Source organism: Balaenoptera physalus (assembly GCF_965194825.1).
Source record: "Balaenoptera physalus genome assembly, chromosome: 8".
Taxonomy (NCBI): Eukaryota; Metazoa; Chordata; class Mammalia; order Artiodactyla; family Balaenopteridae; genus Balaenoptera; species Balaenoptera physalus.
Window position 1 is genome coordinate 71,614,166 of NC_138887.1, and position 12,935 is coordinate 71,627,100.

The 12,935-nt window shown below is 37.6% G+C and overlaps 1 protein-coding gene across 19 annotated transcripts in view; it reads right to left on the reverse strand.

The window, feature by feature from the left end:
- Positions 1 to 12,935, reverse strand: part of ADAM22 (ADAM metallopeptidase domain 22) — a gene marked incomplete at its 3' end in the record, with an annotated part of 241,995 nt that overhangs the window by 202,649 nt on the left and 26,411 nt on the right. For all 19 annotated transcript variants that reach the window (XM_082471705.1, XM_082471709.1, XM_082471696.1 and 16 more), the window contains exon 3: positions 4,023 to 4,099. In XM_082471705.1, the coding sequence (XP_082327831.1) occupies positions 4,023 to 4,099 (77 nt within the window). The remainder of the gene's footprint in view (positions 1 to 4,022; positions 4,100 to 12,935) is intronic.

Consider the following 12,935-nt stretch of genomic DNA (forward strand, 5'->3'; position numbering starts at 1 on the left):
ACCCTGCAGCCAGAGACCCCAGGACTAGACCCTGCTCAGCAACAGATCAACTCCAGATTTGGGACACTTTGGGCACCTCAGCCAGTGGCCCTGGGGTCTAGCCCCACCCACTAGCTTTGGGACCCCCAGGGCCCTTCAGTCAGAGTCCCCAGGACCCAGCTCCACCCACCAGTGAGCCAGCACTAGCCCTGGGACTCGCTGGGGTTCCACAGCCAGCCTTGTCATTACACAGCCCTACCAACCAGTGGCCAGCAGCCTCCACACAAGGCAGGGCCTCACACCAGCTGAACAGGGGGCCAGCCATGCCAACCAGCATGCCCACAGTAGTCCGCCCACCACAACAGAAGGACCCACACAGCCCACATAGGGGGAACCCCTAGAGTACATAGCTCTGGTGACCAGGGCTGCTGGAACGTATAAGATATCTCCTACAAAAGGCCACTTCTCTAACACTGGGAAACATAACCAACCTACCAGATACAAAGGATGAAATTTTGCATTTTCCACAACATGGATGGACCTAGAGGGTATTACGCTTAGTGAAATAAGTCAGACAAAGACAAATACTTTATGTTGTCATTCATATGTGGAACCAGAAAAAATAAATGAATCAATATGACAAAACAGAAACAGACTCACAGATATACAGAACAAACTAGTGGTTTCCAGTGGGGCTAGGGAAGAAGGGGGGAGGGGCAACATGGGGGTAGAGGATTAAGAGGTAAAGATGACTATGTATAAAATTAATAATCTACAAGGGTATATTGTACAGCACAGGGAATGTAGTCATTATTTTATAATAACATCAAATGGAGTATAGTTTTGAATCACTATGTTGTACACCTGAAACTACTATAATATTGTAAATCAGCTAGACCTCAATAAAAAAAATCGTTTTAAGAAGAAAAAGTAAAAAACAACAAACAATCAACAAACTATGTTAAATAAATGTTAGTAAGCATATGAGTGAGGAAAAAAAAGAAAGGAAGGAAGGAACAGAGGGAGGGAGGGAGGGAGCAAGGGAGGGAGGGAGGAAGGAAGGAAGGAAAACTTAAAGAGCATCATCGATTTTTCATCTTTCTGCTCCTTAATCAATATAACCACTAGATAATGTATAAAGTGAAACCATGAAATAAAAACATTCTCCATAAAAATAAGAAAAAAAAAAACCTTTGTATCAAATCATCCTAGACCATAATGCATAAAGAAAATAGATACCTGACATCTATGTTTAATATAGATCCCAGGCCAAAAAAAACAACTTTGCATATTTCTCAGCTCAGGAAATCTCTTTTTATGCTATTATTTTATCCTTTGTACTTCAATAAGAAGAAGGGAGGTTCTTGCCAGTATCTAGAAAGAAATTTTGCTTCACCCTTAGTATTCTAAGCTTCATGCTCTGATAAGTATGGCCATATGTGTTTCCCCTTCAGGAACAGAAAACTATAGTGCTCGGATTCCTCCAGAAGAAGTGAGATGGCTTGGGCAGAATGAATAAATATCCTTTCTTCATTGGGGTACTGAAAGTCAAGGCATTACAAATGTCAGAAACCAGAAAACAAGGCAGGGGGTATCCACCAGAGCCATGATTTGAAGGGATGGGAAGGAGTCATTGAAATAGAGACCTAGGAACCTGACTTTCCAAATCATACCTAGATGTGTACGCTCAGCTTTTTTAGAAGCCAGCCCCAAACACTTGCCCTCTTTCTTTTTTGCTGTTTCACTCTTCTCCAGTTGATAGCCTCCACCCTCATCCATCATCTCCTCTGTCTCCTGGCCTATTCCAGCCTTTAGTTTCTAAGTCAATATGACTTCCCAACCTAGAATTTAGTGCCTATTCTGGGCTAAGGATACAACAATAAATGAAAAAACATCTCAGCCCTCAATGAGCTTAAATTCTAGATGGAGGAAAAAGACAAAAAAAAAAAAAATTTAAAATTTTTTAAAATAAATTAAAAATTAAAATACAGAGAATTAGTTGCCCATATGACAATGATGGTCATCAAATTTTTGACCTGCAAAAATGGCAATTTCATGAGTCAACCTTTATATTAAATTGTGATAATATTTTTTAAATTAAGCAAGGGAGAATAGGTAGTAGGGTGTATGAGCAAGTGAGCACAGAGAGGGTTACAACTTAAAACAGGGCAATCAGTGTCTAAGTGGTAGAATTATATGAGATTGTTTTTCTACTCTTTCATTATTTTTCTAAGGAGCATGAATTCTTTCATAATGAGTTTTTTAAAACTTTATGACATTAAAATTGCTGAAAAACTGAAATGAGTCATACAAACATGTAAATTTTAGGGTATTTACATCAAGCAGGAATATAAGATACAGATCATATTAACACAATCTTATTCACGTCCTATGAAATTAGGGTAAAATACAGGGTGGTATAAAACATCTAATATTTATGTTCTAAGCCACAAATTTTAAAAATAAGAAAGAAACTATTTTAATGAGTATTGCAGAAGTACAACTTATGTTACATTTTTTAAATGTGCATGATCAAAGAACAAAACACTCCCATTGTTAGATCACCCAAATAACAGACTGCCATCTAACACATGCTTTTCAGTATTTAAATTGTTTGTGAAACAAAAATGTGGGGAGAGGGAAGCACTACTTACAAAATGTACCTACCTACAAGGCAGCTTAATTAAAAAATAAACTAATATATAACTTAAACACTAAAACAATAAGTATGGTATGATGAAAACTTTGTAAATAAATTCCATAAAAATTAGGATACTAGTAAAATTAATTATTAAATTAATCTATTAAACATAGACTAAAATCTAAAAGGAAGAAGTGAATTCTCCTGAATACTGATTGACCTCGCTCAATAATCTTAACAGTGCACATGTGCCCTTTCCTCAAAGGAAATCTCTAAACCAGCACTCTGCAACAGAACTTTCTGCAATGTTGGAAATGTTCTGCCTTGTCCTATAAGGTAACCACTAACTACACATGGCTACTGAGCATTTGAAATGCGGCTCATGCAACTAAGAAACAGAATTTTTTATTTTATTTTAATTATTTAATTTTAATTTAAACAGCCACAAGAGGCTAGTGGCTACCTATCCAGATAGTATAGCTCTAAGAACTGCCTCTTACATCCTTTTTTTTATTAACTCAGAGTCTTCTATCTGGCTGATTCCCCACTGTATACAAATTAGGCTCTAGTTCTCACTCTCGGTCTACCGTACTGTCCTCCTGGCCTGAAACTTTCTTCCTAAGTTGTTGCATAGCTGATTTCAGCAAAGCTGTGGTCCAGTGCTGCTCAGCTCAGAAACGCTGGCTGACAGAGCCCTGGTCTCTTCCTGCTTGCTCAGGATAAGAAGTGGGATACTAATGCTTTTTTTAAAAAGTGAATAGACAACTAAATGTCCTGTAAGACTTCTTAGATATTAACCCAGAGGGAAGACATTAAATCCAGTGATTTATCAAAAGCCACTCCCAAACTTAAAATTCTACTATTCCAAACCTAAAATTCTAGGTAATGACAATTTCCAAAATTATATAGTATTTACAGAATAATTCCAGTACCTTAAACCTTACAAAAATCAACTCCCAAATCAAAGCATCTAATGGCATTATTTGGAATCACACTATCATGCAGCCAGTCCCCTGACTCACTGAGCAAAAAGGGTAACTTACCTTTTCTGCTGTTCTTAAGAAAGATGTTTTAATACTCAAAGTATTATTTTCATAATTTATTGTCATTCATAGGAACTTAGGTCATATATATCTTTATGCAAAATATTGGAGTAAATCTTTCCCTCAATTTTACATTCTTAAAGCTGTTACAGTTGTTCAATTTCAAGCGGATACCCATTTTCTGTTATTTACCAGACTTTATAACTTACAGTCAATAGATACAATAGTTTTAAATATAGTATTTAACTGATATTGGAAAATGAAGTAAAATATAGTAAGAAAAAAAATTTTACAGCAGGATAAGAAACTGGATTCAATGTGTATCTGAAAACAGTGAGTGCAGCTCAAGAAAAACTTACTGATTTAGCAGGACATCAAGAATAAACGATGTTCCAAAGGCACCCAGCAGGAAGCTTGCCTGGTCAACGTGAGTCAACTGCAATATCAGAAAGATAAAAGGTATTTATTATTCAGCCATAGAGATCAGATGATAAGCACTTCTCATGATCATTTGAAAGTTTTATAATATAAATTAGAAAACCAGTTCAACATAGAAATTAAATAAAAACAAAGTAAAATTTGCACCTTCTTAGAAACTATTCACTAATCTAAAGTAAAGTACCACTTAATCAAGGAGGGCAAGTACCCTCCCTTTCAGCTTTATCTCAAGTGGTTAAACATTTCATTTCCAAGAATACTGAACTACATTTCATTCTGTTTTAGATGACTGACTCCTTTAAAATTAAGTTTTGTAGATTAAAAAAGAAATAGGGAAAAATATGTTCAATGCAAGAGTAAATTAAGATGATGAATGTGATCTATTTACAAGGAAGACATCTAAACTTCTAAAAAACCCTTTTCATCCTATCTCAAATACATACTTTCAAAGTAATAGTTCAGTTCTAATTTACCAAATGTAATTTCATAGAGGTTTCCACAATTTCCTAAGAGAAAAACTGAGCCTCTGCCCTTCTACTGCAAACATCACCCATCAAAAGTTTATTGGGAAAAAAATCACTATTTCCTATGCCAATCTAGGGACTCCCAGAGAAAATCACAAGGGACTCTAAAAAACATACAGTGTTACCAATAACATTAATATCAGCGTATTGAATAACCACATGTAATAATTGAAAAGAAAGGAGGAAGGAAGCAAAACTATTTATCTTGACTCCCCGTATTAACAGTAGCTATACCTGAGCAGTAGAACTATAAATTATTTGATTTTTTGGTTCATATTTGTCTATAGTATCCAAAATTTCTACAATAAACATGTATAATTCCTGCAGTGAGAAAAGCAAGCATACACTATTTTAGAGACATAAACCATCTGAGCAACTGTATTTATGTAGCACGTGAGGCAGACGGTGGTGCTGCTCCCCGAGAACCAGCGCATCTTAGGAAGGGACGTTCTAGGATTCTGTGGGGCACAAAGGGCACCTCAATCATACCTAGGATTTTCACACTCATTAAGCTATGGTATCAGGAGAAAGGAGAGTGCTTAATAATCATAAAGCTTTCTGGAAACAAAGGATAACCTTTCCATTTTAAAATCTTTGAAATAAGTGGGAGTGGGAGAATGCCACACCTCAGTTGCTAACACATTCCAATCCTCGTGAAACCCCAAGGATGAAGAACTATCTGGATACTTCTTAGCCTCGTTAAACATCCAACCCTAACTCCTCACTCTTCCCAATTAACACTCAGGTTATCACCAAACTCTGGCTTCTTTTTTCTTTTTATGATGGTTCTTGGATCCACACTTTACTCTTCATTTTCATATCTGCCACAGTTCATATCCTCCCTGATTTTCCTAAAACTGACTCCTTACCAAAACCCCAAATGTAAGTCCTATATTTTCTACTACATCAAATACAAACTTTCTCTCTCTGCATATCAAGGTCCTCCACAATCACCTCCCCCACCCCAGACATAACAGCACACAAGTTCCCAAGGACCCACCCATATCCCATTCACACTCAGTTCTCTCTTCTACTCTTTAATTCCACAAACTATGTGCATTCCAACTTTTTCTGTAGCTTTCATTCATCACTTGTGCTTTTCCAAACCAGACCCAGGGGTAGTGATCTTCACCATGGCCATTTCCCAGAAATGGCCCTATTCATCCTTCAAGACTTAGATCAAGTTCCTTTTTGTATTAGTCTACCCGGGCTACCATAAGAAAGTACCACAGACCGGATGACGTAAACAACAGAAATTTGCTTTCTCACAGTTCTGGAGGCTGGAAGTCCAAGCTCAAGGTGTTGGCAGATTTGGTTTCTCCTGAGGCCTCTCTCCTTGGCTTGCAGATGGCCACATGGCTTCCTCTCTATGCATGTGTACCCCAGGTGTGTGTGTCTCTCTCTCTCTCTCTCTCTCTCTCCTCTTATAAGGATATCAGTCATATTGGATTAGCATCCACCCTTACAACTTCATTTAATCTAATTACCTCTTTAAACACCCTGTCACCAAATACAGTCCCATTAGCAGTTAGGGCTTCAACATATAAATTCTGGAGGGGACACAATTCAATCCAAACTTTCCTCTCCCAGGAAGTCTTCCCAACCCCTTCTAGCTTCCTTCTCTCCTCTTCCTCAATACGGTTCATTTTGATATGAGGGCCTCAGTACTGACCAGCATCAGGTATTCAATAAGTATTTCCTGACTGACTGACTCATTTGAGGGTTTGTTTGATCAATCACCTGGATGCATACATGAACAACAATTGCACAGCTATAAATTACCTGCTTACAGAAATGCCATCCTTCCATCAAGTTGTTCTTAATGCCACCTCAATGGATAATTTCTTTTCTCTAAAAGCTCTTTGAGTTTCCTGAAGTGCTAACAACCATGTTTTGGGAACAGCCTGAGGAAAGCTCTGTCTCAATTAAAAAGAACCTCTCTCTCCTCCATTCTTTCTCAGCATTTATTATGAACATGGCAGAGGACACATGTTATTCATCACGGCATCATGATTACAGCTTGGATCAAAATAACATTACTATTCTTTTTTAGCAAGATATTTACTGTTTGCATTAATTCTAATTCTTATACTTTCTTTTTCCTGCAGTTTCAGTTTACATCTGGTATTTTACTTTATTGACCTCATCCATGTCCCAAGGAGAAACCCATTATGTAAATTCAACAGAAAATCTATTGACAGCATGTTTAACTGCCGTTAGTGAAAAATGTTTGCATTATTGAAAGTAATAGGAACGGGATTATATTAATATTGTTTTAATGTAAGGAAGGCTTCCTTAGACTGTATACAGATTGATTCATTCAACAAACATCTTCTGTGAGTCTACCAAGTGCTGGGAACTCTTCTGATTTGGGGGGCAAGATGAAGAAGACTGATCATGTTTCCGCTCTAGTGGGGCTTATCTTCTAGTGGAAGGAGATAGAAAGTGACAAATAAAATGACAGAAAATGAACAATTGGATAAAAAATAAACTTAGAATATAAATACACTGTTCTCAGATTTAATAAAACAGGGTAAACAGGTAACCAGGGTAGATAGGGTTCTAGGTGGTATGGAGGCCTCTCTGAGGAGATGACATCTGGATGATGACCTGGATGATTAGAAGGGATCTATGGCAGACAGACTGACAGCCCCAAAGATGCCCACACTCTAATCTCTGGAACTTGTGAACATGTCACCTCACACAGCAAAAGGGACTTCGCAGATGTGATAAAGTTAGGGACCCTGAGATGGGGAGAGTATACTGGATTATCCAGGTGGACCCAATGTAGTCACCAGAGTCTTATAAGGATTAGAGTCAGAGAAGGAGATGTGATGATGGAAGTAGAGATTAAAATGAGGTTAGGAAAAGGCCACATGCCAAGGAATGTTGGCAGCCTCTAGAAACTGGAAAAAACAAGGAACAATTTTCCCCTAAAGCCCCCAAAAGGAGCATAGCCCTGAGAACACCTTCATTTTAGCCTTTTAAGACCTAATTCAGGCTTCTGATCTCTAGAACTATAAGAAAATTAATTTTAGTTGTTTTATGACATTAAGTTAGCGGTATAACGTGTTACAGCAGCAATGGGAAACTAATACAGCATCACTGGCAATGTCCCTGAACATTTAGAAAAGCAACTCCAATAACGAGTTGATTGCATCAGTGTTCAGTGTCATTTTCCTCCGTGGCTGGGTTAAAACTAAGGCACCTGCACCAGTAGAACTGACACTCATGAAGGCAAAAGGATCAATCTCCAAACACAGAACTTCCCAGCCAAAACAAATTTGCAGTAGTAATCAGGAAAATACATGTTAGCATGGTTTCCTTGCATTCTGGATGGTTGTCTACCATTCAGGCACCTGCCATCCCCATATGTCTGACTTAACAAGTAGGCTGAAGAGGAGAAACATATTTACCTCTTTAGGTTATCTTGGAGAAATTATAAATTAAGTAGAATTACACTGAACTCATGCAATTAACAATCCAGCTTGTTATTCGACACCTTAATCTTAGACCTTACCTTCTTAGTTCAAAAGAAAAGGAAATGTTTAAGAAGAGAGAACTAGTCTAATCAGGATATTCCTCTTTATTTTGGTGGGGGAGTGCCTAACATATATTGCCCCCCAGAATTCTAATATTTATTAACTTAACTAGAAGATTAAAAGGTAGTAATGGCTCTTAGAGACATTTGAAAATTATTATTATTTTGCAGAAATGCATTTTTTCAAATTACTATATAAGAATGACTTGTGATTTTAAAATCTATTAACCAAATGCTTTGTTACCCTAGGAGAACCTAGAGCTCATATAATACACATCCTTATTTTACAAATAAGGAAACTGAGGCATGTGGGTAAATGTCATTTCCAAATCACCCTGTTTGGTAGTAGGGCAGCGTTTCACCTCCTGGCAGGCCTTTTCCATCATGCTTCATCTTTGCTTTCATCCTGCAGTTTGGAGGTGCTTGCAGGTTTTACTGGGTTCTAAAGAGCACTTCTAGAGCATATGAGAAGAAAATCAAACCGTGAAAAACAATCTTTGGAACTCTGACTTCATCAGGAAAGTCAATAACATTACCACATCTGACACAAAGCACAACCTTAGAAATTAAGCATTATACTTTACAATACACAAGGAAATCCATTTTTTAAGAAAAAAAATTACACAGGTATGGTGAAGTGTGTGTGTTTTAAGCAGTGAGGCTGACTTTGATCATAGCTGTGAAAAAAGATTGAGGGAGAAAAAGGCAAAAATATAAAATAACTATGCAGATGGCAAGAAAATTTAATAAATCAATATAATTACATAAGGATAATTTAAATTTCAAATTTCAAAAATGAATCATAGAATTTTAGGACCAGAAGAACCTGATACAATCCCCAGATTGAGGCCTGTTTATTATCCACGGGCAATAGTTGAAATTTAAATGTGAAGTTAATATAACCCTCAAGCTCCTTATGCATTTTGCTTCTTGGCAGCCTGTCTTTTTCTCCTCACATCTACAGCCATGAACCAGAGCAACCCTACATATTACAAAGAGCAGATATAAATGAACTTTTCAAGCTTGTCTTACTTACAAACTTTTTTTTTTTTTTTTAAAGATTCTGTTGTTGTTGATGTGGACCATTTTTAAAGTCTTCATTGAATTTGTTACAATATTACTTCTGTTTTATGTTTTTGGCTTTTTTTTTGGCTGCGAGGCATGTGGGATCTTAGCTCCCCGACCAGGGATCGAACCCACACCCCCTTCATTGGAAGGCGAAGTCTTAACCACTGGACTGCCAGGGAAGTCCCTACAACCTTTTTTTAAAGCAAAGATGACACTAAAACTGTCATGGTAGAATCAGAACTTTGACACAAGGAGAAAGACAGGTAGTTTGGGTTTTTAATTAAGCCCAACCTGAATAATGAATCAGTGAATATCAGTGGCGTGGGAGTATTACCAGTCAAACAGTATTGTACAACACGATAATTCTGAAAATAATTAACATAATTAAAAAGAAGTCTTCAATGTATGTAACAGAATCTTTAGCTATTCTGCATCCTAAATTCTTCTTTGCCATTTGATTGCTTCTATTTAGTTTTTTAAAAAATACAAATGTAATTCCTGGTATCCAATACTTTGAGCTCAATAAAAAACAAAATACCAATAATTACTTTTAACTATTTTCCCTGGTCTTCTACATCAGACAAGGCAACTGAAGAATCACCATAACCTGACTGTAATTACTCCATTGCCTTACGTGGACTTCTGACAAAACAGTTCAAACAGACTGATACTACAACCTATTAACATTAAGATTCCTCATTCTAGAATTTCCTGTAGCCACATCAACAATATTGTTTTCCCCTGTCTGTTACTTAAGATATGGAACTTATTGAAGCAGAATTGTATAACAATGGCTTTTTTTAAAAGAGGATTCTACCAAATAGATCTACCTAATACATAAATTAGCACAATATATGTGTAAGAGCATTAGTCTTTTCTATTCATAATTGTATATCTATGACTCTATGTTAAATGCCTCCCTCTTTTCATGTGGTCAACTCAATCATGTCCATAGTTGTCATAATCTGTATCATATATTGCATTTAATTTACATACTATCTTTAACCAAAAGGCTCTTAAAATCCAACCTTCTATATTTAGTATTGCAAGAACCAAACAGTGTCCAGCAACAGGACATCTTAAAACAAAACGAAAGAAAACAAAAAAGCATAGCCTTTAAAGCCAGGCAGAACTGGGTTTGAATTCTGGGTCTTCCATTTATTAATGGAACAAACTAGGGCAAATTGTTTAATGTCTCTGAACTGAAAGTCCTTGTCTCTAAAAGACCAAAAATAATAATACACATTCTGTAGCTTTATTGTGAAAACGAAAGGATAAGTTACAATCCATTCAACCTTTATGGAGCACTGACCATACCTCAGGAAACACACCAGGCTCTGGGGATACAAAGAACAGTCAGACATGGCCCCTGCACCCGGGAAACTCACAGTCAAAAAGGGGAACTGCTACACAAATTATTACAAAATATTTGAAAGTCCAATAATAGATATATGTACAAGGTATAACAGCAGCCCTCTGACTATAGGATTACAGAGAGTTGAGGAGGTGCTCCTAGACCAAGAATGCAGGGGAAAGCACTCCTGGTAAAAGACCCTACAAAGGCACAAAAATGGGAAACTCAACACATTCAGGGATTGTAGGAAATGCTATATTCCTGAGACAGAAGATGTGAGGCATCTATTGTGGGAGAACAGGCTGGAACCCCAAATGCCAAAGAACTTCCAAACCAGTGGTTCTCAATCCTGATTGCATATCAGGCTTGCTCAGGAAGCTTTTTAAAAAATACCACTGCCTGGACCCCAAACTCAGAGATTCTAATTCTTTTAGTCTGGGATGGATCCTGGGCATCAATATTTTTTAAAGAGCTACCCTGTGATTCTGAGGGGTGGCCAAGGGTTCAGAACCACTAGTATAAAACAATGTGAGAAATGTACTCGTTATCCTGGAAACAATAAGAAATGGATGTAAAAGGCTTTGAGATGATAGATGTTCAATAAACAATAGCTCCTTTCCCTTATCTTCACAATTTACGACAAAATATGTTTAGCTTTGAAACTGATGATCTACCTACTGAATCCCCCTATATTTCTTGCAACTAAAATGTATGTTCTTTTGACAATTTACTGCCTGAATTTTGTTGTTGAGTTCAACCAAAATAATAAAAGTTTTAAAAGTTAAAAAAAAAAAAAAGGAGAGGGAGAGTAAGAGAAGGCCAAAAAAGGAGGTAAAAGGGATTCCATCTGGTGGCCTCCCCAGATAAATTAAGTGAGGGCCAAGAAACATCTCTACAAGCACCTTAGCATACTATTTTGCACACAGCAGACTCTCAACACACTATAAGAAAAAAAAAAAGGAAGGACAAGGAGCACTAGATTGGAACTCCCACGGGAATTTTTAAAGAGCTAACCATGTGGGTCTAATGAGTAACCAATTCCCATGGAATTCCTCTCTAGTCATACTTGCTCTATAATTCAAATGCCAGTTCTTGCTATTATTTGAAGCAAAAAATTTTACAATTGATGTAAACGTGTTCCACTGTTGTGGACATGCGCCTGTTTGGGGATGTATTACCCAAGGACAGAGATTATGTCATATAGATCTCAGCAGCCAGGAGCCCTAGGTGAAGCCACATGCACCACAAAAAAAAAAAAAAAAAAAAAAGGCTTTTCTTAGGTGAGTTCTTGAGAGGCATTCTGTGAATTTGCCTTGCTGAGTTTCCAGTTCTGACGTCACTGAAAGCCCTCGACTCTGTGATTCCTGGCGGCCGGGGACCCCTCTCTCCAGAGGCCCCTGCTCCAACAAGCTGGAGGTGGAGGGGCTGTGCCGACACTGGCATCAGCTCTGATTTTCTCCTCTCCATTCAGGAAGTCAGGCAGCCTCATTACCTATTTATGCTCTGCTATCTTCTGATAAATCAGTCTCTCCATCATCTTGGCTATTAACTGCCCATTACTAGGCCTTCATTTCGGGCCTGAACAAGAAAACGCTTTCTCTCAGAAGCCTGAAAGTCGGAGCAGACCTTTACGAGATCTTTAGCATCCTGAGAATAATACCATATGTAGTCATATTGAGCTGTAATTTAATCTGAGTGCAAGGAACTCCAACGTTTGGATGCAACAAAATCAGCAGACAAAATCCCTCAGATGAACCAGCCCTGGGAAACAGATACTCTACCTTAATGCAAGAAAGGCTTGGGAGAAAAATTACAGGTCTTCCTGGCCTCACTGCTGACTTGACATTTGATTTTTGGAGTTACTAAAACTTTCTATGCTTCACCTTGTTTTTCCCCAAATGTGAACTGAAAATAGTATGAATTATAGAATGCTGTGAGAATAACACCTTACAGTTTTGTTTATGGTGAAAGAGTATATAAAAGCTTGTTGCAAAGAATAATGAAACTACTGAGAGTTAAATAAAACACAGGGAAAAGGAACAGAGGAGGGGAAAGGCAGTTAAGCTATTATATTATCAAATGAATAACTAGTCAGTTCAGCTCTAAATCAGATGATTTTAAAAGCAGGCCTGGAACTTCCCTGGTGGTGCAGTTGTTAAGACTCTGCACTTCCAATGCAGGGGGTGTGGGTTCGATCCCTTGTCAGGGAATAAGATCCCACATGCCGCACAGCGCAGCCAAAAGATATAAAATAAATAAATAAAATTTGTTTAAAAAAATAAAAATAAAAGCAGGCCTAGAAATAAGTGTCATCTCTGCCAGCTGGGTCACAGTCTTTCCTGGAGGC